This window comes from Colius striatus, chromosome 4 (assembly GCF_028858725.1).
Source record: "Colius striatus isolate bColStr4 chromosome 4, bColStr4.1.hap1, whole genome shotgun sequence".
Classification (NCBI taxonomy): domain Eukaryota; kingdom Metazoa; phylum Chordata; class Aves; order Coliiformes; family Coliidae; genus Colius; species Colius striatus.
This window is the reverse complement of record NC_084762.1, coordinates 48,436,255-48,458,225: the sequence shown is the minus strand read 5'-3', so window position 1 is coordinate 48,458,225 and position 21,971 is coordinate 48,436,255. Positions and strand designations below refer to the sequence as shown.

Below are 21,971 nucleotides of genomic sequence, written 5' to 3'. Positions count from 1 at the left end.
GGTAACTTGGTCCCCTGCCTTTAGGGTCACACTGTGTGGTGCTGAATATTTTGTATTTATGACATCAAAATGAAAACACAATATAACTTTAGCTACTCTAGCTTTGGTTTTAGCACTTGCCAAATGCAAAGTCCTGCACCTAGGATGGAATAACCTCATGGAAAGTACAAGCTGGGTGGTGACTAGATAGAAAGCAGGTTGACAGAAAAGAATGGGATGGTTGGGCTGGGCAAGATGCTGAATGTGAGTCAGGAGGTTGAATCAGCAAGAGGGTAGGCAGCAGGTCAAGGGTTGGTGTTATTTCTCTCTCTTTGGGACTTGTGAGACCACATCTGGAGTACTGTGTCAAAGTTTGGGCTCTCCAGAATGGAAAAAAAAAAACCAACAAAAAAAGACATTGATTTACCAGAGCAAGCCCAGATTCCTGCCACCACGATGGCTGGGGCTGCTGGAACACGAGTTGTGTTTGCTCAACCCTAAGCAACAGCTGTGGGGACACCTTACTCCTCTTGGATGCAGAGAAGGCAGAGCCACAGGCAACAGACTCAATCTGGAACATGGTAAAATCTCTTTAGGTACAGGACAAAAGTAATTCTACTCAAAGTGTGGTCAAAGATTGAAACAGTTTGTCCAAAGAGAATGTGAAATCTCCGTCTCTGAAAGTATTCAAAACATGGTCAGGTGAGCCACCTGATCTGACTGGTTCTACTTTCAGCAGAAAGACTGTGTGACCCTCCAGAAGTCCTTGACCAACATGTTAGCCCGTGAAGTCATGACATCAGGACTAGTCTGTATTTTCGTCAGCAGATGGCAACATCTGTTAAATTCCACCTTTTATTCCAAACAGTGCAAGGTCAAAGACAGTCTGCATGTGAACGCAGACTGAGTGAGACTCCGCTTTCTGTGTATCTCCTTCCTGCCTGAGCCCTAACTATCCCGAGGAAACTGATCCCGAGCAAACAGGGCGGCACAGTGCAACGAGCGCACCCGAAAGTGCTGACGGCAACGTCGCTCAGACCACCCGAAGGCAGCCCGGCAGCCGCAGCACGCACGGCTCTGACAGCCGAATCCACCCCCGACGAAAGCCCTGGGAAAGCCACCGCGCGGCCTGACCCGCCTTGCCCGGGGGGTTGTGCTTGTCGCGGCTGCACGGCAACGGCACGCGAGGCATTGCTTGGGAATCACGAGTTAGCACCTTTCGAGCAGAACCAAAACGCTTTTGTCAAAGCCAGGATTTTGAAACCGAGGTGGATGTTTACAAACCATGTGATTAACACTTCCGCGCGTATGCAGAGCCGCTGACCGGAGGCCGGTCCTGCCGGGGCGGGCTTCACCGTTGCGTAGAAGCCCGGCGCTGCGCAGCTCGGCCCTGTCAGCGGCCCGCGCCCCCCGCTCGCCATCCCCGTCCCCGTCGCTGCAGCCCCTCAGGCGCAGCCCGCCCGTGGCGTGAGGCGCGGCCCCTCCCCGCTGCCGGGCGGCGGTTGGCGGCGGCGCGCGGGCGCGGCGCCCCTCCCAACTCCTCGAAGGGGCCGGCGGCGGGACTGCGAGCTCCGCCCCGCCTGGCGAGAGCGGCCATTCCGGACCTGCGCGGGCGCGGCTGTCTGTCCCACCGACCGCCTCCTTCTCTTCGGCGGCTCTCGCTACCGCGGCCGACAGCGCTGCCGGCTCCCTGTGCTGCTGCCTGCGCCGCCATGGGGAGCCCACAAGGCAGCCTGGGGCGAGGCGGCCTCGGCCTGCTCGTCCTCTGCTTCCTTCTGCTTCTGTCGCCCGTGCGGGTGAGTGAGCCCCTTGCCGGTGCGGGCGCCGCGGGGCAGCCGTGCCTGTGCTGGGGGCAGAATGGGCCTCCTAGCCCCACGGCGAGAGGAGGGAGCGGCGGGCGGCCGTGGGGAGCGCGCTCTCTCCGGGCGCCGCTTTGGGGCTGGGGTCAGCCGCGGTGTCTCCCGGGCGGGGCGACCCTCTGAGGGAGCCGGCTGTCCCGTCACCCGCCAGCTGTGCCGTAGGCCGCTGGGCTCCGAGCGGAGCTGAGTATGGTACGGGAGGCTCTGCCCCCCCTTTCCCTCGCTCCTCGACTCGGTGCCGGGCGAGGCAGGAGTGCGGGACAGCGGGGTGATGCAGCAGGCCCGCCCGGGAACACCTGAGGCGCGAAGGCGGGAGTGATGCGACTCAGCAAACTTCGGCTTCTGCCCGGCCCGGGGCCCCTGCCTTTGCACACAGCGGCGGCTGCCCGGGATGCCGCGTTCCTCTGCTGTGCCCTCGTTATGCAATGCCCCGTGCATGTGAGTAGCCGTGCGGTCACATGTTCGTGCAGAGGCTTGCAAATGTCCTCAGCGTCTGGCTTGGATGTTTGGAGTCTCTCATGCTAAGTGACAGCTTCTTGGAAGTAATTGTGTGTAGTAAGATCTGCAGTTTACCGATGTGCCAATATTAAGACTACATGTTTCTTTAAAATTAAGAACTAGAATAAGTGAGACTTTCTGATAATTTTGGAAAAAATACTGTAAAACCTTCACTCCTCTCTCCTCAGTCACTTTTTGCTTATGCTGCAGTCCAAGATCGGAGTGAGTTACTCCCCATTCCTCTGGAGAAACAAGGAGTGTCTTGTGAGCCTTAGTGGTTTGTTTGTCCTCTCTAAACAACTTGGAAACATACTTGCTAGGTCAGATTCTATGCTTAACCCTCTTAAACTCACGAGTTTGTCATCTCTGTGTGTGTGTGCTTAGGTTCTCCTCGTATCCTCTTTGAACAACCTTTAAAGAGCTTGACCTGAAAGCTAGCAATTCATTCTTCTATTTACCACTAGAGAAGCTGGTTATTTAGTAATGACTCATGGTCTCCACATGGGTAGGCAATGGTTTTCACACATAACCAACACTCATTTATGTAATGTTTTTAGAGTGAGATACTATCTTGTAGCAATGAGGTGTGTCTTGGGCTGGTAAGGGAAGAAGAGGCTTGCCTTAAGGTGACAGGATACTGAGCTAGAGGAGCTTGAAAGAAGTTCACTTGAGATTTGAGGGATCCTTGTAGAGGATGTGGCTTTGTGGTCCATAAGAAGTAAACATTGCAAAATGACTTTAACTATGCAGGTTTCAGTTTTGTAATGTAAGAAAGCAAATGTTGAAAATTTGCTGTTAAATCTTATTTACAGCCCAACACTATAAAAAATGAACCATGTTGTCTTTCAGAGAAGCTGTTTCTTTAGTTAAACTGAGCCTATATAATACTAGATGCTTGCAGAAGTGAAACAGTGTGAAGATTAACCCTTTTCTCTCCCTCAAGTGTACTGGCAGTGTAACGTTTTCATGCGTTCGATGGTGGTGTGTGTAAACCCAAGTGCCACGTGTCACATTTCTTCTTTAAAAAAGAAGTCAGTGGACTAGGGTGGCATTTTAGGTTGTGACTCTTCCGTTACATGTGCTTTCATGGTAAACTTGAAGAGTTCAGCCTGAATAGGATATGTACTTTTCACTCTGACAAGCTCATGGTACAAGATTTGTGCCAGCTAACCTGTTACTGCTTGGTAGTTAACTGCCTACTAATAACATCTAAGAACCACACTGAAAGTGTTTGCTCTTTTAGTTCCCTTTCTGAATGTGAACTTACAGGAGGATGAAGCCTCAAAACTGTTCTTGCTCCAATGAACATCTTAATGTACTGGATTGTATCTTGTTTGCGTCATGGCAGGTGATTCTTGTATAATTATGCTAAAACACAAGCTGTTAAATTAGTGGCTAAGCAAGGCTGAGCACAGCTTTCCTATTGCCAATTGGGATCCTAAGCTGTAGGATATAGAGTTTCTGAAATCCTGTGGGAAGATGTTAATGGCAGGTGCTACTCTGTCTCAAACTTGCCAAGCAGGCAGCAGGGCTGTGTTACCTGACCTTAGGCACGAAGTTCTGAGATGGCTGTGTGGAACAGCTTGCTTGGGAGGGATAGCAACATACAAGATGATAACTGCTTTACTGAGAAAATCAAGAGTGACTTGCTCATAGTCTTTCTGAATGGAAAGTGAGGAAACCTTAGAAGCGGAGAGGTGACTGAAGAGAACTACCCATATGATGGTGTAATATTCTGCTGGGCAGTGACAAAGCAATTTAAGTGTTATGCAGTATTATTACTACTCCCCTTTAGGGCATCTGGGGTGTTTTGGTGCAGATGGTCTTAGCTGCAGACATCTGCTAGTTGGGGGCCCTGTGCTTTCTGACGAAGCATGCATTTATGTGTGTATTTTTTTCCAATAAATCATCATCGACTGACAGCAACTTGCTTCTACAAATACTGAACTATTATTGCAACTTTCTCTTCCTACTTGAATGTTGAAGCTATGACATATGAAGTGTGCTTGGGTAACTCCAAAATTGGGACTTGCTTTGTGTGACCAGAAGTAGCTAATGATATTTCTACTTGAGAGGGATCAATCTTTTATTTGTGATCAAAGGAACAAGAGGAGCTTGGCAGACAAAGCTTGTCCCTGAATTGGCTGCTTCTGAACAAGTTACTGAAAGAGACAAAGAGTGATAACTAAGCCTGTAAGTTGCCTGTAGCCCTCTTTCTCTTATAAGGAGAGTGTGAGGTCATGTGCAACTACTGGGGCAGATCTGCAAATTTGACTTGGTCACTCATTTCTGTAAACCAGTCTTGCTACTTACTAAGAGTGCTCCCTAGAACTCAATTTCTCAACCTAGTAGGCAATATCAGCTATTCAGTGTGATGTGGACTAGATACTAAGGGAGGGGAGGGGGAAGAGTATGCTATTTCCTGGAATCTTTCTTCTTGCTCTGCAAGATTTCAAATGTACCATTCTAGATGGAGGGAAACAGATATATCTGATGCTGCTGCCTTTTCCATACATAAGTAATCTTAATTTGGAGAGCCAAACAATGTTCACTTGTTAACTGGTATTTGCAAGACTACAAATAGCTGCTGTTCCTGTATACAACATCATCGTTGTTATTTGTCTGCTTAACAGCTACATATTGTTGATGCTGGCTAATGTTGCTGGAAGCACTGAAAACTATTGATTTGTTTTGACGTGCAGAGGAAGAAAGTTGGACTGAAGTAAATGTGTTTATGATCTGTTGGAATGCTAGTTTTATTACAAACAAATGATAATGCTTGGGAATTGGGAAGCCGTAACAGAACCTTTGTAGAATGTTAAGTCTTGAAATGCCCATTCATGCTTGTGTGTGAGTTCTTTATTAGAGCTCCTGAAGCTCTGACCTGAAATGTCTATTCAGAGTAAATCTACTAGCAGTAAGAATACATTTTTCTTAACTTTTGAGATATACTGAAGGCTAGTGTACTGCCAGATGGCTTCTAAGCAGTGCTGGGAGCAGGAGGGAACAGCCTTCATCTAAGGTTGTGCTGTTGTTGTTTTGTGAAGTACTTAGGAAAGTCCCATTTGAGGATATGGAGCATTTAGTAATGTCATTTTACCAAAAAAAAAAAAAACCCCTCAAAACCAAAACATAATGAAACTCAAATATAATCTTATGCAGTATCTTGTCTTGTTTAGAAGGCAGTTTGCTTTGCATAGTATTTCTGTTAATTTGGGGCTAGGAGGGCTTTCACCCAATTAAGAAAGATGACTGTTAACCCAAATCTTAAGTAACTCGAAAGTCTGACTCTACAAGGAGTAGCTTTGTTAACCATGACGTATTTACAACCACACTTACTCATCCCTATCTCTTCCTAGCAATGTAGGAATGTTCTTCTGAAAGAATAGCAGGAGCAAAGTACTTGTCTCACTCCAACTCAATCTAGCTTTTACTAGAGGGCTTTTCGGGGAGGAGAACTTCCAGCTATAGCTTAGCAGTGGCGATGTAGTAGTTACTTAGTTACTTATAAGTATCCCTGAACATTGCCTGAACTGGAGGACACAAGCTCTCTCCCATATTTTGTGGGTGACTCAGTAATGAGTGTGCTATTGACTTGTGTTAGGCTTTGAATGATTTGGGGTTTTAAGGCTTATTGAGTTTGTTCAATCATCATAAGTGAGGGATCACCGAAACTTACCAGTTCAGGGAAAGAAATTGGGCTTTGATTAGAAAAATCCTGCTAAATCGTGGCATAAGATTCTAATCTAAGATTCTCTGAATTGCATTCTTGGTGTTAATACCAAAATAAGAGTATTCAAACTTGCAGTTCTAGGTCTAAATGCTCTTCAAGCAGTTACTTTTAACTGATCTGTTCAACTTTTCTAAACAGGCTGAAAGTTTGAGTGATAAACATGTCATTTTTTCCACTGGGGGTTTTATTAATATGCAACTTGAGTAGTATGATTCAAAGTTTATATTTATAATCTGAATAAATATCTAACACAAGGCTGAAACACCATATCTTGCTTTATTTTCTTGTGTGTTTAGCTGAATACTGTCTGGTCCATGATTAGGTGTCATGTGCAATTAAGTTGCTTTATAGTCTTTCTTGAAAATCATGGTAAATGGCCTTGTAGATGAATTTTTAGGTGTTTATAGGCAGCTTGTACTTTATTTTTATCTCTGTAGTGATAACCAAAGAATTGTTACCATTACATGCAGATAACACCTGGAAAACAATACAACTATCAGTCAGTCTATGTGGTAGCTGAAACTTTGTTTTTCTGTAGGAAATGCCCTGGTCAGTTTTTTTTTAAACCGGTAATACAGTTACCAGTTACACCATACTTTCTACTCTAGAAGAGAGGAAATCTTTCTGAAAAGAGTAGGTTGATAATTTTCTGGGGTTTTTGTTGTTTTTTTTTAAATAAGAAGTGTTAGATAACAACTTAATAAAGCATAAAAGTGTTTCTTAGAAAGTGTTCAAAGAAAGTATGATTACAAACCATTCTAGACTAAACATGAAAGCCAGCCTGATATTTAAGAAATACCTAATTATGTTCTCATGGGCAGCAGTAAGCAACTCAAAATTCTTTGCCCTTTTGCAAGAATAGCAGTGAATCTGTACTGCTTCTTGAAGAGGTTATTTGCTTCTAACACTGGTACATACAAACACTAAACCATCTTCTTTCCCTACCAATATATGGCTTACAGTTAAAACTGATTTATACAGATGTGAGGAAGCAGAGGTGAAGATAGTGACTTCCAAAATTGCCTTAAAGAAATGTTGACTTCTTTAGATTAATTTGATACATGAACAAATGTACAAGTTTCTGTAAGTAGTCTCCAAGTTTATGGGAATGTAAATTTTTTTTTAACGTGTACTGTGTTAAACATTCAGTGTTTGCAAGTGTAATCTTGAGGGATACTTTCCAACTTATATGTAAGTATATGGTGATACTTTGCAGGCCGTCACAGGTTTAGCTAGAAGAAATACTAGAATAGATAAATGAGAGCGATCTAGATGACTGTTACTCACACTGACTTTTGGACCTGGCTTATAGTGATTAACTTTGACTTGGTCCATGTTACCTAAGTTAGAATAACGGGAAAACAGTCCTAACAGGGTTAGGTAAATTGGTGCTAGTTATTGTCAACAACCCGGATGAGGGAACAGAGTGTAACTTTGTCAAGTTTGCTGATGACACCAAACTGGGAGGACTGACTGATTTGCTAGAAGGCTGTGCTGCCATTCAGAGGGATCTCGACCAGCTTGAGAGTTAGGCAGAGAGGAACCTCATGAGGTTCAACAAGGACAAGTGCAGAGTCCTGCATCTGGGAAGGAACAGCCCCAGGCACCAGTACAAGCTGGGGTTGATCTGTTGGAGAACAGCTAAGTGTGAGCCAGCAATGTGCTCTCTTGGCCAATGGCCTTCTGGGATGCATCAGGAAGAGTGTGGCCAGCAATTCAAGTGAGGTTCTACTCTCCCTCTACTCTGCCCTGGTGAGACCTCATCTGGAGTCTTGTGTCCAGTTCTGGGCTCCACAGTTCAAGAGGGACAGAGAACTTCTGGAGAGAGTCCGGCACAGGGCCACCAAGATGATCAGGGACTGAAGCATCTTCCTTTTGAGGGAAAGGCTGCAGGAACTGGGGTTTTTTAACCTGGCAAAGACTGAAGGAGGTTTTGTTAATATTTACTAGTATTTATAAGGTGTTTGTCAAGAGCATGGGGCAGCACTTTTTCCTGTTGTCTCAAGTGACAGGACAAGGGGTAATGGAAAAAGCTGGAATGCAAAAAGTTCCATTTAAACATAAGGAAAAACTATTCTACTGTGAGGATGAGGGAGCCCTGGCACAGGCTGCCCAGGGAGAATGTGGAGTCTCCTTCTCTGGAGGGTTTCAAAACCTGCCTGGATGTGTTCCTATGTGACCTGATTGAGGTGAACCTGCTTTAGCAGGGCAATTGGTCTAGATGATCTTTAGAACTCTCTTCCAACCTCTACTCTTCTGTGTGGTTGTCTGTGATGAAAACATACATCAGTTTTGGTTTTGGTTTTTTTTTTAAAAGACTTGACAGTGTTACCACAAAAATGGGTTTTGTGGAGGCATGGTAATTCTTTAGCTCTTGGATATTACAAATACAGCTTTTCAGGGGCCTCTTTGGTCAGTAAACAGTATTATTCATGGTTCTAGCACAAAGCACAGCAGTCCGTTCTTGCAGCGTAAGCATATGGTGTTTCTACAAATGCTAGGTCAAGGTTGTTCAGGTCGGTTATCTCTCAAACTGTACCATGCAAACTTCTGGAAGAAGTAGTAGTAAATGTTTGTGTAGTCTGTGTTCCACTTGCAGCCCAGGTGTATGGGAAAACCTTGGAGCCATCTTAAAGCTTTTGCTGTGAATAACTTGTTATTGCATCAAATGTTTTAATTTTCAGAATAAGTATTTTGGTTTGGCATTTTAGATGTCTGTCAGTACCACTGAACAAAAGTACAAGGTTTGCAAGGTGCCATTTCTTCTTTCAGCGTCTTTATTTTATGAACATAACAAAGAACCTGTTTCTGAGTTTTTCCAGTAGTTTCTGAAGTTGAAACATCTTTAAAATGAAGCTTGAGGCTTTTTTTCTTTTCGGTTAGCACTGTAAGCTCATTTAAATGTTATGTGCTTAGGCTTGAAAGTGCTTATGGCTCTAGAGCAACCTTTAAGATTGTGGCAATATATGGCATTCTGTGGTGAGTGCAGAGCTGTGAAGCTGTTTCAAGGTCCTCTTTATGATGCGACTTTCTCAGTCTGTCACTGGAAGTAACTGAGTTTGCAAGAAGGATGGCAAAAGGTGGCAGGCAAAACTGAAATACTATATATAAGACATAAACTTCTCTCCCTGTCCACTGACTCATTTGCTTTTGTGACAGTTTCATCTATTAATCATGTGTGTATTTGCATGAACAAATTATTTTCTACATCACCTTGTACTTAAAGCTGCTTTTCAAGTATTGAGTTAGTTTTTCTTAAATCACTTATATTTGGTCTTAACTACAGAGAGTGCACTTCATGTTTCTAGACTAGGCAAGGAAGGATGGCTGATCTGGAAATCCATGTGATGTGCACCCCATAAAAAATGCGCTTTTGTTAATGTTTAAATTAGCAGGAAGGTATTTAATCTGGATTGTAAATTACTTTTGAAATGGTAGCATATAAACTCTGCAATAGCTGACAAATCTGGTAACTATTCTTTGCAGTTAATCACTTATCTCCTGTTGTTAGGTGCTTCCACAAGTCTGTGTCTGGTATGGGGAATGTGGAGTTGCTTCTGGAGACAAGAGATACAACTGTGCATATGATGGACCACCAATACCACTACCAGAGGACGGTTATGATTTAATGCAGGTGAGCTTCTTTTGGAGTTGTGCTGCTAAAAAAATTAATTCTCTTGCACTTTATTGTTCTGTATTGGGTTCTGTTGGACCTGTGCTATGATCTGTAGCTGTCTCATCTTAACTTGATGATAAAGTGAACAGATTATGTCTGTTTTCTCAGATATAGCTCAGGTTCAACTGTGTGAAGGTAATATACCTCCATTTCTCTTCGGGGATATGAGAAATCTCCAAAACGTGATTACAGGCTTTCACAACACAACCTTAAATATAGAATTGATTCGCTACCCTGCATGTTTGCCTCCCTGGTTTGAGCACTCTTTAGTCAGACTGGAGGCTTTTTTAGGACTTAGGTGCTTAGATACTATGATACATTCCACAGTTACTCTCTTCTGATCTCTAAAGGATGAGACTAAAGTGTGTTTTCCATTAGAAGACTTATTCTTGATTTCTTCCTTAAATAGGAAGGCAGTAACTGATGTCCATTCAAATGGACCAACCTGGACAAGGTTCAGTTTCCTTACCTGTGCTGAGTGTACAGCCATATTTCCTTGACCAGGCTTTAGCTGTCAAAGTGAACAAAACCCCAGCTAACATAGACTTTGTAGACGTGATGCACAGAACAGGGTGATATTGCCAGAGTTGCCTGCTGGCAGATGATAGTTCAAAGCTTTAAAGTGCAAAATAGCTGTGATGTTTAACAATGGTTTGGCTGGTGGCAGGAGTGGCTTGAATATGTAGGTGAGCTAATTACTGGTTTTGTACACTTTCTGAAGACTTAATGTACAGTTTTTGTATGTTACTATCAGTTATATTTGTATTAAACGCATTTGTCTCTTCTATAAACTGAACATGAAATGGCTCTTCTAGGTAATGGATGACTTTGTTAGTGGTTTGTCTTCTGAGACTTCAGAATCTGATACTATCTGAAAGGTATACTGGAGGATAAGCTGCAGGCATACTTTCAACTTGGATAAACACATGTTGTCCTATTACTAATAGACTCTCAAATGCCATTATCTTTCTATATATAGACCCTGGTGACTAAAGATCATCTGAAGGAGCTTTTTAAAAGGAAGTGATGCCTTGAATAATGTGATTCTTTTCCCTATTCTCCAAAGAATCTTATTGGCTAGGCGGATTTTTTTTTATGCATCTTCCCCAGCAACAGCTACTGTATGACCCATTACTATAATGAGTTATGAGGCCTGAAACACGCTTTTCCTTCCTTCCCCCCTGATCCCAATACTGTTTTTTATTTAAGGAACTCTGTCCAGGTTTATTCTTCGGCAATGTTAGCACCTGCTGTGATGTTAGTCAGCTTCAGACTTTGAAAAACAGCTTGCAGCTGCCTCTGCAGTTTCTTTCCAGGTATGTTAATAAGTGGCAAAGCAACTAAAGCTTTGCAACATATTAAGAAAACATATTAAGACTTCTCTTTTCAAGTAGAGGGTAGTAAAGGTGATAATTTAATTTAAAAGCTTATTTGAGAGAGTTTCTCATCCATGAGGAGACTTTAATTCTATGGAACAACTATTTGCAGTCTGGATTAAGTTAGGTGGTAGAAATAACAATTACTTTAGTCTGTCTCAAGCTACTGTCATTGCAATGAACTCTTCAGAAGAGGGTGATGTAAAGTACTGTTCAGTCTTGTTCTAACTGAAGTCTTTCTGCTAGCAGCAGTTAAGTTTTCCTTCAAATTCTAGGCAAATTCTGTGTATCTGCTGTTTGAGGTAGGCAGTTTTGCTTGTGAAAGATGATGATGCTACTGATAAGTATTAAGTAATTTTAAGCACCAACTAATGTTGTATTGCTGATTGAAATATTACAGAATTGAAACACTTTGTTCTGTCACCAAGCAGTGACAGAAGCACTGAAAGTTCACGCTTTTGTGTAGCTCAAATCAGATACGCCTTGCATGTTTTCCTCTTAAACTGATTGCTGTTCACTGACTTTCCTACCCAGATGTCCATCATGTTTTTACAACTTGATAAATCTCTTCTGTGAACTGACTTGCAGTCCAAATCAGTCTGACTTTTTGAATGTTACAAACACCATACCTTATTATGATCCAGTTTTAAAAGAGAACAAAAGTAGCATTACAGAGCTGCAGTACTTTGTTGGAGAACGCTTTGCAAATGGTGAGTAAACAGGGTGTTAATTTACCTAGCCTATAGTCTAAAGGAGGAAAAAAAAAAATGTTGCCAAATAGTGCATATCCAAAACCTACCTGATGTTGAAACTGTCTGGCAAGTATGATAGTCAAGTTTGTGCAGTGCACTACAATGGTTCTTTAAGAGCCACTCAGTCCTCTTAAAATGGATTGTTATAGTCCTTTGGTTTAGACAAAGATTTTTTTTCCAAAACCAAATTTGGGTTGTATTTTGGTTTTATAGCAAGCTTGAAGCATTAATTCAGTCTTTGTATGTATTGTGCAATAGCCTTTAATCAAGTTATGAGACACTTGTCTCCTACATATAGCTGGCAGGTCCAAAGTACCTTTAATATTTGTCATAACTTTCCTGTAAAGGAACTTTATATTAGGCACTATTCCCTCCCAAGGTAAAGTAGATTCTAACAGAATGCTGATTCAAATGGCATACTTGGAGTAAGATAGCTGTAACAAAACATTGCAACCTTGAATACTGTAAATAAAAAGCATTCTTCCACTATCTCAAGATGTTTCCCGTTGAAAGCTGTAAGCATGTTCTTTGAACTTGGTGGGCCTGTAATTATTGGAAATACTTGGAATGCTCACTCAAAAAACAACATTGATTTAATGACTTTTTCTGTCTTCGTGCACTCTTTCTAGCAATGTATAATGCCTGCAAAGATGTGGAGGCTCCATCAAGTAATGTTAAAGCACTGGGGCTGCTGTGTGGGAAGGATGTCAAGGACTGCAATGCTACCAACTGGATTGAGTACATGTTTAGTAAAGACAATGGACAAGCTCCTTTCAACATTATTCCTATCTTTTCTGGTAAAAAAACTAAATAGTCCTTGCCTTTGATGCTTCTATCCTATAGCTAATATACTGATTTGTTAAACAGCTGCCCAGCAATCAACATCTGAAGTTAGAGATTTTCAAAACAATGTCAGATAAATTGATGGTCTGTTTTGATTTCTGCTTGCTAGTCATACATTGTGCTTGCTTTGTGTGCAGCTTCTTGCTGTGTTGATCTCAAAACTCATGAAGGGGTGGACTGAGCTTAGGCAACTGGATAACTTGTATTCCTCAGGAAGCTAAGGCAGTACCTTGATCCTTTGGTGTTTCTTTGTAGGGAAATTGTTACACATTTCACAATCCAAACAGATGAGGGAGATCACAAATGGATCCTGAGGTGAAGAAGTATGTGCTTATTATTTTTACAGACTGAGGTGTTCTAAAACATGACCAGTCATTTAGTTGACAACTGTAAATAGCTGGTATGAGCTATGGAAAGGCAGTGGCTTCTTTGGCTCCAAGACTGAGAAAAGCTAGTCTATATAGAGGCTAGGGGCTGTTATAAAAAAGGATTAACTCGTTTTACTGGAAAAGTTGTATTCTGAAAGTCTGAATTTTTACTTGGTGGTAAACTGGCCCTACAACTTGTGGTTTGTTACAGATGTTCCTGTCCATGGAATGAATCCTATGAACAATGCTACCAAAGGCTGTAATGAATCCATGGATGATTCGACAGGACCGTGCAGCTGTCAGGACTGTTCAATTGTCTGTGGTCCAAAACCTCAGCCCCCTCCATTGCCTGCTCCTTGGCTTTTGTTTGGTTTGGATGCTGTGTATGTCATCATATGGATCTCCTACATGGGATTTCTACTCATATTTTTTGCACTAGTTTTTGGACTCTGGTGTTACAGGTAAAGCATTCAGAATGCTCATCTCTGAAAGTCACTTGCCTTTTCTCTGGAAACTTCCTTTGCCTAGCACAGAGTACTTACCAGCTAAAAGTCATGCTCTGTAGCAGATGCTTACAGGAGTGTTGTAACACCTGAAACCATGTGGTAGAAAGTGAATGCAGAAATCAGTTTAGTTGATGTGCAACTCTCATGGCTTCTCTAGCTACAGGATCAAAACCATATATCTGCAAATTTCATAAGCAAGAACTTGAGTATGCAAAAGTCTGGGGAAATGCATGCATCTACTTCTTCTGGTTGACATTAAGCCTTTGTGGTAAAGTCTCAGTTCAGCTTTGTCTTATTCTTGGGTGGTGCACTTTAAAAGATACTGGAGCACTGTCTTCCAGGAGCAGTGAACTGCCTTCACACTCAAATGTCAAGCTTCTCTGAAAGCTGTGGGATTTTGCAATGCTTGTAAGACTAGGTCAGTACACTGATAAATTAATATCTTGGAAAACTCCATGTGACAAAGTAAAAAATGCAGTCCTGTTTTCTTCCTCACATCACTTGTTCTTGAAGTTGTAATTGGGATGAGCTGGAAAGTTCCAGTGATGGAGAGGCCTGTTTACCACGTGTAGCATTTCATTAAAACCTCCATTACTTCTGGCTGTTATGTGTGCAGCTAAGTGCTTAACATACTAGACTTTGTCTGGAGATGTGGCTTTCAGGAGAGGGAATGAATCACTAAAAGTTTGGTTTAGATTTAGTTGGATCACTGGGAGAGAGGAAGATCTAGTACTGGCAGCCACATGCGACCATAACATGGTTTTCCTGCAGGCTACTACTTGCAACTAAATAATCACTTCCCTATTACAAATTAAGTCATGAATACTTTTCCTTAGTCTCCTGTTTTGAAAAAATTAAACAAAAGCTGAGCTTCAAATAATTATAGCATTTTGTAAGGCAAGCCAGCATCTTTGCTGTGTGATACTTGCTAGTAAAGCACACAAGTAGCTGTAGCTATAAATGCTTGGGTATGAGTGTGCCAGCAATCTGAAGCAATGGAAACCTACTAATATTCCTTAACAGTATTTTCCAGAGGCTTCCACTGTCTAATATATAGTGCTTTTCAGGACAATATTAATATTGCTCAGTTATGACTAGGAATCTGAAATTAGTATATAATTAAATCTGTATGGAAAATGATAGTGGGTATTAGAAACTTATCTTACAGGGAAACATACATAGTAAACTCCCTCAAATGGTAAGGGCTTCTGAGATGTCTGGTTCATAGCCCAAAACATCCTGCTGTAACCAGAGATGTGATTAGATTACCTTGAGGAGGATATTGAACACATCTCCTGCTCTGGGTATCAGGAATGAGTGTAAGCAATATTAATAATAAGTGTTCTGTGCTATAACTTGCCTATCTTCAGGGCAGGAAGAAAGTACCTTACTTTCCTTGTTTCTTATGTCCCCGTTTCTTCAGGCCAAGTAAGTGTAACTTAAGCAGTTTGGCTAATGAAGCAAAATATTTCTAATATATAAGTCTCTTGCAAGTGGTTCCTCTCTAAATTATGAGCAGTTTAAAAATATTCTCTCTGCTTGGTCCAAGCTGGAAAAAAATATTAGGACAGCAGGCATGGCTGTACTTTGTTCCAAAAGATCATAGAGATGGAGACTGCTGTTCCTGAGTGGATGGATGTAGGGGGAATTGATTACTAGCATTGAACTCTATTCTTACTGTACAACCTCTGAAAGATACCTTTTTGGGAAGTAGAGTAACAAACCTTTTTGTTTTGCAGGAGGCGGCACTTTGTCTCGGAGTACACACCAATTGACAGCAATGTAGCCTTTGCTGTGAATTCTCATCATGACAATGGTATGCCTTAGCTAAGAGTAATAGGTTTATTACTATCCTGTGGATGGGCTCTGGAATTTTAGCTTTGTTTGGCCATATAGTCCGTTTTTAGAGGGCTTTATTTCAATCTTTTGGCTGGTATCTCTCATCTTTTAGAGGAGTACATAGTGCTGTTTTGCTGGATGCTGAAAGCCCGGGGTGCAGTTTATGGATCTAGCAATGCTGATAGGAATTTCTGGAGTGCTTTGTGGCTGGGAGTGGAGGGGGCAACACGATGCTGAAGTCAACTGGATCATGTTCTGACCCATCCATATATCCATTCAAAGCATGCCACGAAAGAACTGTAGCTGAGGTGGCTCAGTTTAATGTTTATGTATCTCTTATCTGCTTCCTGCCATTTAGTTTCTGTGCCTGCTGCTGTCAAAGACAACCTTGTGTTAGAAGGGGTGGTGTTAGGTACAAGCTGGTTTCTGTCCCTTTGACCTCAGTCAAGGATTGGTCCTTGGTCTGACTGTCAGCACAGATATAGTTTCTGGTGCTCACTGGAAGCAGTTCTAGAGTGACATTTCATCTTTCCTAGTGGACTGCAAGAAGATTCTGCTTAACTGACTTCTCAAACATTTACTTTTTACTTCTTACTCTTACAGGGAAGGTTACCTGTGGTGAAAGGCTTGGTGAAAGGTTTGAGAATGGCCTAAGGATGACATTCACATCATGGGGGGCTTTCTGTGTCAGAAATCCACGTCCTGTTATCCTTTTCTCTGTGGTCTTCATTGCAATGTGCTGCTCAGGCTTTGTATATATTAAAACAACTACAAACCCTGTAGATCTGTGGTCAGCCCCAAGCAGCCAGGCTCGCAAGGAGAAGGAGTACTTTGACACACACTTTGGGCCGTTCTTTCGTACTGAACAACTTATTATTCAAGCACCACACAGCAATCCAGATACCTATTCACCTTACCCATCAGGAGATAACGTACCTTTTGGACCTCCACTTACCAAAGAGATTCTCCATCAGGTAATTGGGACTTCCCAAGGGCAAAGACCTAAACATGCCTAACAGGTATAACCATATAGGCTTCCATCTGTAATGTGATGTGTCTGTCAAAACAATTGCTAGATAGTCATATTAAAAATACTGGTTTCACTGTAAAAGGGTTTTTGCTGAAAACCTTTGTTAGAGGTAGACTTGTAAGCTAGTCCCAGTAAGTCCTAGTAAGTATTCCTGGTGTGAACAGAGAAATGACAGGTTTAGTAAGTGCTTCTATTGACTTGTGCCACTGTCCCTGGAAACTTAGAGGAATATAGCACGCTCTTGCAAGGGAAGTGCCTTCTTGTGCTGCTCCTCAACTATGGTCTGGTTTGTTTGCTGTTTTTTTTCAAGGTACTGGATCTGCAGGATGCTATTGTTAACATAACTGCTTCTTTTGACAATGAGACTGTAACACTGAAAGACATATGCCTTGCTCCTCTTGCTCCCTACAACAACAACTGCACTATACTGAGCGTACTCAACTACTTTCAGAACAGTCATTCTGTTTTAGATCACATTGATAGGGATGAGTTCTATGTCTATGCTGACTACCACACTCACTTCTTATACTGTGTTCGGTAAGTAACGCTATTAAATGTTTGGGTTTTTTTTCAAACTGCAGATCAACTAGGTCTTTGTCTTGCTGCAAAAAAAAAAAGCTTATTCTCACTGTCTCCTTTAACCTTTCTTACTCCTTTTTAAAGCTGCAATCCTATGTGGAACTGCACAGTACTATAGGTCTTAGTACTTCAGCAAGTGTTTCATTTTAGTCTGTTTTTGAGTTAAGTTTGGTTTGGTGCAGCCACTGGCTCTGATTTTACCTGAAGCATTTTTCAAGCATCTCTAAGAAGTGGAGTTCTGTAACGGAAAACAATTTCTAAGTTTTCAGTTCAGTTTGTAGTTCAATTGGGTAGAAGCTACTCCTTACCTTAGAAGCTATATGGAAGATGCTTTTAAAACTGTATTTAAATTCAGAGCAAACATAGCACAAGGACAATATATCACTAGCAGTGTTGCCTCATTTCCCTCTTGATAGTCAGTTATAACACAACAGCTTTTACTTTTTTTACCTCGTGATGCTGTGCCTCAGTTGTCAAGCAGAAGCTAACAGTTACTGCTGGTGATCTCTTTAGAGCCCCTGCATCACTGAATGACACAAGCACGCTTCACGATTCCTGCTTAGGAACGTTTGGTGGACCTGTATTTCCATGGCTGGTGTTGGGGGGATATGATGGTAGGTGACAAAACAGTATTGCATTGAAGTCTTGAGAGCACATACTTGTGTGCTGTCTTGGGTGCTAAAGGTGCATTCTCACCTAACACAGATGTTTAAATGCCCTCCGGAGAAACTGGAGTTTTGTTAAATTTTCAGTAAGTAAGGCTATTTAAAAACTAACTTTTCAGTAGATCGGTGCTGAGATTAGAGGCAGACTACCCTGGTGGTGCGAAATGCAGGCAGTCTGTTACTTGAACATACTTGTCTCATTGACAAGAATGGAAGTGTTTAGTCTGCTTTGGGTCTGCTAAAGGATCTCTGTTTCCTGCAGACTAGATAAAGACATGAAAGTATCTCAAGGTGACGTGCTGGGATGCTCATGTACTTTGCTTTTGAGTCAGAAAACAATTCTGTCCCTGATCTGACAAAGCAGTTAAGAATAGATTAAGCTGTTCACGAAGCAAATCCTTCTGTAACTGTTCTGAAGCCAGAGCAGTTCAAGCAACTTACCCAATTAAAGGCAAATGTACCAAGACAGCCTTTGAAGGCAAGCGCTTGATTAAACCATAGGGTTTTTGTACTTGCATCTAAGTATGCAAGAGGCACAGTGTTTAGGAAACAACGTTCTGTTTCTCACTGGATGGAAAGTCTTAAGCACTGGTTGCATAGTTAGGCAAAGAGTTAATAACAAATTGATGTTGGGGTGACATGAATATGGTAAATAATTAATAACTACTTTTGAATACAAGCTTGATTGCTTATCAGTTTCTAGTCTTATTTCAGTATTGTGTTTGAGAACTCTATTGTTAAACAGATTGCATTTAATGGAGTTATAAGGATGGGGATTGTTTTGGGCAATACTAATTTTAAACTTCATTGTACCTACCTGTACTGGAATGCAAGGTCCATTTCATAATGCCTGACAATTATTTTTCTTGCTCTGTAGATGATAACTATAATAATGCTACAGCTCTTGTTATTACTTTTCCTGTCAACAACTACTACAATGATTCAAGAAAGCTAATGAAAGTCTTGGCATGGGAAAAAGAGTAAGTACACTTCTTGTACTGAAATGCATACATTACTTGGAGCAGCTTTAAGTGTAGATTAATGGGAAACACCTGTACTGATAGGGATATTTGGAGAGGCAGCAAAACTAGTTAAGGACAGATTTTACTGGTCATAAGACTTTCACTTTATCTGGCATAATTCATTTGCTCTGTGGAGATAAGTTCTAGCCTCATTAGTGACCATGTAATCCAGTAGTACTTGCTGATAAGTTACTTTGGAAAGGATTTGAAATATTTTACTTTGACTAGAGGTGCACAAGGAGACTCTTCAATATACTGTACCATTAACCACCAGTGGAATGGTCCAGCATTATCCTGTAATTCCTAGAATTAAATTTTTAAAAACATCATCTAGATGAGGATCTAAAAGTTTGATCCCATTCACCATCTTAAAGAGCTGATGGTAGCTTACACAGGCCAATTGCTTTGACTAACTGTTCAGGTAAAAACTACCATACTAGGAAGTCTGAGACTTAAATACATCTGGTGTCTACCTGTCACAAGCATTCCCCTTCAGTTAAGGAAACTAAAATAAGGACTAGTAAATTGTTCAAGTGCTGTAAGCAAGCTGCAGTCAGAGTCATAGAATCATAGAATGGTAGGGGTTGGAAGGGACCTTTAGAGATCATCTAGTCCAACCCCCCTGCAGAAGCAGGTTCACCTAGATCAAGTCACATAGGAATGTGTCCAGGTGGGTCTTGAAGACCTCCAAGGAAGGAAATTCCACAACCCCTCTGGGCAGCCTGTGCCAGGGCTTCCTCACAGTAAAATAGTTTTTTCTTATGCTTCAATGGAACTTTTTGTGTTCCAGCTTCATCCCATTACCCCTTGAAGAAAGGGATGTCCCGACCTCCTGACACCCACCATTTAGATATTTGTAAATGTTAATAAGATCTCCCCTCAATCTCCTCTTCTCCAGACTAAAGAGCCTCAGTTCCTACAGCCTTTCCTCATATGAAAGATGTTCCGGTCCTCTGATCATCTTTGGTGGCCCTGCGCTGGACTCCCTCCCATCAGTTGATTTAAATTTGCATTCAACAGACTTCCAAGTATTTCTAATACAAGATGTTTTACCCTTTAAAGTCTGACTGACTACTTTTTTTTTCTTTTTCTTAGATTTATTAACTTTTTGAAGAACTACAGTCATCCCAACTTAACTATATCATTTTCTGCTGAACGGAGTATTGAAGACGAAATCAATCGTGAAAGCAATGGTGATGTTGGCACTGTGTTGATAAGCTATATTGTAATGTTTGTGTATATCTCCATAGCTTTGGGACATATCCAGAGCTGTAGAAGACTGCTGGTATGTATCTAGTTCTCATTGCTTTAAACACTGAAGCTACAGCTTGCTGACTAGGCTTTTTTAGCTTGAAGTAACTTAAATGTTTTTGCAGAATGCTTTGATTCAGTCTTTCCTTAAAGCATCGAGTCCTTGGGCAGGAGCTGGGGGGGGCATTGTTTTTGTCCTACTCGACAAGTCATGTGTGCTTCATAGCATTAGCTAAGTATTTGCTTTTGAAATACAGAGTTAACTTCAGCTTTAAGGCTTGTAGCTTCAAGTTTTCTTCTATGTATCTGGATCTGCAAAAGAACCAGAAAAGTAAGCTTTCTGATAACTACACTAGTTGTAAGAATACGGTTTTACTTTAGCTGTAATCTGACCTGTGTGATGCTGCTGCTTTGATTGACAGTCGTTACAACTTTTTCAGGTGGATTCAAAGATCTCCCTGGGCATTGCAGGCATCCTGATTGTACTGAGCTCAGTGGCATGTTCTCTAGGCATTTTCAGTTACTTTGAAATCCCGCTGACACTGATTGTCATAGAAGTAATTCCCTTCTTGGTGCTGGCTATTGGAGTGGACAACATTTTCATTATAGTCCAGACACTTCAGGTATGTATTTTCTTTCTAACAGACTCTTATAAATGTGCCTATTATCTTTGAAGGCTGTTGACTTAGAGCAGAAGGTCTTCAGCGTTCCAGTGCTCAGCATAGTCTGAGCAGCTCTGGACTCTCCCAGGATATCTAATGGTCTTGAAGATAGCCAAGATTATATGTACATTTCTTATACCACCCCACCCTCACCCCTCAGATTAAAACATCTGCTTTTTCTTACTGCTGGTTGATACCGAGCTCATTTAATGTAGCTTCTGATCCACATACTCATGGTGTGGGTAGTAAAATAGTATTTTTAACATCCTTCTCTGGTAGTTGTAGAACTTGACTACTGTTTTGATGACTTGTAGTTTTAGTGTATTGTGAGCAGTAGTCATGGACTGAACTGCATACTTCAGACACTAAGCCTTAGTGGGTCATCTGTTTTCTAATGTGACAGGCTGAATAACCCACTGAAAATGGCACTGCCTCTGGCAAGTGTGTGGTTTTAGCTCAAGTACTGACCTTACTACTGTATTTTAAATTTGAAGCAAAGTGACAGGGCATCTTCGTGCTGCTTTTGTATTGGAGAACCACTGCTTCTTTATCTAATTCGTGTTAATGCAGTGAAAACAATAAAAAGATCAGTTTGGAACTTTGAAAGTTTGGGAGTGTTTTTATTGATATCAGCATTTTCTAAGTTGTGTGATTCCTAATTATAATAAATTATTGCTTTAAACCAGAGAGATGAACGCCTTCAAGGTGAAACTCTGGATAAACAGATTGGCAGAGTCTTGGGAGATGTGGCACCCAGTATGTTTCTCTCATCTTTTTCGGAGACTGTGGCATTCTTTCTTGGTAAGACTTCTTCAGTATTTGCATGTAAGAGCCTTCTCTTGCCACATGTTGCAAGAATGAGTGCAAAGCAATTTGTAGAGGAGATTTAGTGTAGTTGCTCTTTGCTATAATGAAGTTTAACTTGACCCTTGCTGAGCATAGGCGTTGCAGTACTTTAAGATACTGTCACAGTTAAGATGATGCAATTCTGAATCTGTCAAGCTCTTCAGCTTGAAAGGCTAGAGCTTTTCACTGATTTATAGGGACTGGCAAGTCTATCTTTGACCTTGGTAATGTATCAAATATCAAAGTGTACCTTGCCACTTCTTGGAAAAATGGCCCTATGACAGATTGTTTGAGGTTCACTCTTAGAGTACATGTTAAAGGTGTATCTTATGTTGTTACTCTTCAAAGTATAAAATGGCTTTTCATTAAGAACTTGGAGCCTCATTGGCCATTGGTTCAACTTGCTTTGAGTGGCTTAATATTGAAGCTTGACAACACTTCTTAACTACTCTCTATGTAGCCTGCCCAAGGCGAGTAACTTTGGGAC

General features: G+C 41.5%; 1 protein-coding gene across 1 annotated transcript in view; it reads left to right on the top strand.

The window, feature by feature from the left end:
• The first annotated feature begins 1,582 nt into the window (after positions 1–1,582).
• The window catches only part of NPC1 (NPC intracellular cholesterol transporter 1), a 29,018-nt gene continuing 8,629 nt past the window's right edge, over positions 1,583–21,971 (top strand). The window contains exons 1-14 of the mRNA XM_061995974.1: positions 1,583–1,775; positions 9,581–9,703; positions 10,955–11,061; positions 11,656–11,831; positions 12,503–12,670; positions 13,296–13,545; positions 15,330–15,406; positions 16,033–16,403; positions 16,770–16,996; positions 17,552–17,652; positions 18,581–18,683; positions 19,821–20,010; positions 20,417–20,599; positions 21,325–21,439. Coding sequence (XP_061851958.1) covers positions 1,692–1,775; positions 9,581–9,703; positions 10,955–11,061; positions 11,656–11,831; positions 12,503–12,670; positions 13,296–13,545; positions 15,330–15,406; positions 16,033–16,403; positions 16,770–16,996; positions 17,552–17,652; positions 18,581–18,683; positions 19,821–20,010; positions 20,417–20,599; positions 21,325–21,439 — 2,275 coding nt within the window. The 5' untranslated portion in view covers positions 1,583–1,691. The remainder of the gene's footprint in view (positions 1,776–9,580; positions 9,704–10,954; positions 11,062–11,655; positions 11,832–12,502; positions 12,671–13,295; positions 13,546–15,329; positions 15,407–16,032; positions 16,404–16,769; positions 16,997–17,551; positions 17,653–18,580; positions 18,684–19,820; positions 20,011–20,416; positions 20,600–21,324; positions 21,440–21,971) is intronic.